This window comes from Oreochromis niloticus, linkage group LG23 (assembly GCF_001858045.2).
Source record: "Oreochromis niloticus isolate F11D_XX linkage group LG23, O_niloticus_UMD_NMBU, whole genome shotgun sequence".
Lineage (NCBI taxonomy): Eukaryota > Metazoa > Chordata > Actinopteri > Cichliformes > Cichlidae > Oreochromis > Oreochromis niloticus.
Window position 1 is genome coordinate 4,378,371 of NC_031986.2, and position 3,924 is coordinate 4,382,294.

At 37.4% G+C, this 3,924-nt stretch overlaps 1 protein-coding gene across 1 annotated transcript; it reads left to right on the forward strand.

Moving 5' to 3' along the window:
- Positions 1-770: 770 nt before the first annotated feature.
- LOC109196809 (uncharacterized) lies at positions 771-3,304 on the forward strand. The gene is made up of 7 exons (XM_019351232.2): positions 771-880; positions 1,201-1,572; positions 1,653-1,872; positions 2,000-2,211; positions 2,324-2,468; positions 2,547-2,656; positions 2,993-3,304. The coding sequence occupies exons 2-7, from the start codon at positions 1,393-1,395 to the stop codon at positions 3,302-3,304; spliced, it is 1,179 nt and encodes a 392-aa protein (XP_019206777.2). The 5' UTR covers positions 771-880; positions 1,201-1,392.
- The last annotated feature ends 620 nt before the right edge of the window (positions 3,305-3,924 follow it).

Sequence of the window (3,924 nt, forward strand, 5' to 3'; positions counted from 1 at the left end):
TCTCTACAACACTGTACAATAAGAATGGCAAAATCTTGATCAATATAAGCATTTGTCCAGAGGATTGTTTGAGTCTGTTGTCACTTGAAGCTAAAGTAGCAATACTAATTGGTGAAGGCTTGTCACGTATGTCCGCTGATGAAAAAGGAAAGTTCTGCATGGCAGAATTAAACAAGTCCAATTCCAAATTTCCAGATAAAACAAGGTATTTCAACACACACTTAATTTCCATTGGTGCCACTCCTTCAAGAATTACATGCATAATATCCTGTGGCATCTGCTCTATGAGATTAAAACCTGGGAAATCAACTAATTTGCTTTGTCTATTTATGCCAAAAGTCGTTTTGAGCGAGGATTTCAAAAATTCAGTAGTTGCCCTTTCTATTTCAATGCACTGCCTAATGTGTCCGTCTGGTGAAACTATGTTCATTGAAATTTTCTTGCATTTCATCAAAAGTACACTCACAATGACGACATTTGCTATACGCAAAACCAACTCCTTCCTTAAATCCTGCAAGCTCATGCTGGGCAAGAGTGTCTCTGCAGCTAGTTTGGGAAATACCAAGTTCATGGGGGGAAGGGGGGTATTACAAATTGTAGCTGTAAAAATAAAAAATGGTCACAAATAAGGTAAAATGAAATAACACCTATAAGAGTTTATTTTAAATCAATGAAGAAGAAATTTACCTATCATACTGACTGTGTTTTATGAACGTACAAACCACTAAATTGTATATAGAAGCAAAAATTGAGATGTCCACCCCCTTCATGTTCCATGTTAGTTGTTACCTAACTCCGTTTGAATTTGGAGTCACAGGAATCTTCTGCACTTGAGCGTTGAAAGACAAAATGTAAGAGAAAACTTCATCAAGGAAGAGAGGTAAGCAATTTTAATTTTTCGAATGTAAGTAGTGTGTAGTCTAATCACTGTTTTAAAGTCAAGCGGACAGAGTAATAAATTTATTTTGAGCGTGGGAAGGAGTAATGTAGTATGCTAACGGATGCTAGCGTTAGCTTAGCAGCCCTCGCATGTGGTTCAGAAAACAGTTAGTGAAGTATCTACTGTAATGTTGTGAGAATTCCTAGCTATGCTATTTATAAGGGGCAATGTTAGCCGTTTGTATTAACTTAAGTTAATAGGCACATTGAGAATTTCTTTCAATTAGCAAGAGAGCTAATTAACCACATTCACTATCACAGAAACCTGAAACAACTTCTTCACCCTGGGTAGTTGCTACAGGCCCTCCAACTGCTGATGCTAATGTAGGCCAGCTGAAAACCTTGCAGCTCCCCAGTCCTCCGGAATATGTTGTGTACACCGACAGTGAGTTGGAGCAATGCCGAAAGAGTTACCTGGAGTTGGCCTGCTCCGGCAGGGAACAAGCATGCGTCATGTCAAAAGAACTGAGATGCAGATTGGTGAGAAATACAATCACAAGTATGGTGTCCCTTTTGAGAGCAAGCCAAGGCCAAATGGAGCGATACCCCTCTAAGACCGAAATCACTGCAATGGCTAAAAAAGTTGTGGAATATTATCCTATGCTGCAGGATAATGATGCAAAAGTAAAACACGTAAGTTCTTGTATTTGTGTCTCATATATAAATCATTTTGTTTTGTTCAGGGGGCATGATATATATGTATTTTTCACCAGGAGAGCATTAATGCCAAGTTACAAAAAAGGCTGCAAAATATGAAAACCCCAGTAAAAAGGCAAGGACCAACACCGGAGAGGGGACGGCCCAAGAGAAGGCTCACTGACCTCTCCCCAAGGGATGAAGAAGCTGATGATGAAGATGCTGATCGCAGTTCTTCCAGTGGTGCATCTACTCTGTTATCACCTGTCAGAAATTCTGACGATGCCTCCACTTCATGTGAGTACATACATGTAATTTTGTAAAATGGTTATCAACACACAGCCAGTAGTAGCTAATGTTTTGTGGAAGTCTACTTCAGTAACAATGAAAAACCAAAATGCTCTTGTACTTCTCTCTATCTTAGCTGACAAGGATAGTCGGCAAATACAAGCAAGACATTACAAAACATTACAAGAAATGTGCAAGAAGGCAAAACCAAACCAAGAAGATGTGTCCCAGCTATTAGACCTCGAGTTTGAAGCCAGAAGATCCTTCATTGACTCAGACACCATGAAAGAGGAGAACAGAGCTCGCCTCATCTTGGATGCATATCCATGCTTTAAAGAATTGCATCATGTAAGTTTTTGGAAGAGTTAATCAATAATCACTTTAATTTCAAATATATTTGGTGTGGTAGTAAAGTTATTTTGATTTTATTTGTTTACTTATTTTTTTAAACCTATTGTAGGCATTGGGTGAGCTTCGCAGAATTTTGGATCCCCACAACAAGTTCATCAGTCAAATAAAACTGAGATGGGAAGAATTCTGCTCCAGGGTAGAGTTCTACGGTGTGTCAAAGAAGGCAATGAATCCACCAATGACCATGGACAAAAGTAAGTTTTACCATTTGAATACAAAGTTCTCATCCTTTAAAATTTATGTTTATGAAGGTTTGTTTCTGCTTTGTTCAGCTGAAGCCCACCTTGCACTGATGAAGGCTCTTCCAACGCTCTTTCCCACACCTGCCCATCCACCAAAAAAGATGGGGAATGCTTCTGAAGCATTTCTACATGTCCTGAAGGTAAGTTTTGTAAAATTTGCTTATAAAGATCTACAGAAAATTTGGCAAACGAAATTTTTCGGTCAAATATGACTCCAAAATGCTTTTTCGGTTTCAGCCGAAAGACTTAAATCTATAATTTATTGTTTTCATTAATTTATAATGTATTTAATGTACACGAGTGTGGTCACATAAGGAGTCGCTTGACACTGATAAACCATAAGTCATAACTACTATAAAATGTGTGTAACCAACAAAGAACAAGATAATGACGTCTCCGACGTTATGACCAAATCCCAGCAAAAAAACATACAATTAACATAAGATGTTAACTGTCATGTCTTTTGTGTCTTGCAGCCTACAGAAGATCCAGATGCTGTCCTCCAGAAACGAAGCTTGTCATGTCCAGTAGTGATGTTCGATGGCTGCAAGTGTGTCATTGCTGTTGGTAATTTACCAGTTACAACATTTGACAAAGAAAAACTTGGTGAGGCTATGATATATGTGATGGCATACTTTTATGCACTCTATCTGACTTACCCCAAATGCGTGGCAACCCTGCTGTCTGTCATTCAGACAGAAGTTCTCCAGGATGCCATTCATGAGCATGACACTACATCATCTTACAGAAAAGCCCTGGCAGAATGGCATGCATTTATTGGAAAGTAGTGTGTAAATTTCAGATAAGATTATGAGAGGGCACTTTGGTTTTGTTTTTTGTTTTTTCAATCTGGGTCTTATTTCTAAAATGGAAAATGTTCATTTACTCACCCAGACAAGATCTGTGGTATTTGGTGTCATTCGAAAGAAATTTGAATCTTTGTGGTCTTCCTATGTCACTCGTCAATTTTAATGGGGAAATGGCGAAACCTCTAAGGCTGTTGAAATGTTGAAACCACTTAAACAAACTCATAATGTTGGACCTGTACTGTTCAATTGTATCTTTATTTTCTGCAGGTTATTGTTAAAGTGGACAAATAAAGATGGACACTTTTGCTCTGTTTCAGTTTTGTTTTGTCCTTAATCAGCAATATAATCTTAAAGTAGTGTTTAGCTAAATTTAAAAAGCAGAAATATCTTTAAAATGATTTAATGTACTAGTTTTTAGATTATTTGCCTTGATTTGTTCGTTAGAATAAGTGTTTTATGCCTATTTTCAGATTTAATTTCTTCAACATTTTACTTATAACAAGTGGTTAAAGCTTATTTTTAGGTTTCAAGCCATGATTGGTTGCCTGGAATAAGTGTAAAAGACTTATTTTTTAGCTTTATTATCTTATTTGTGGCTT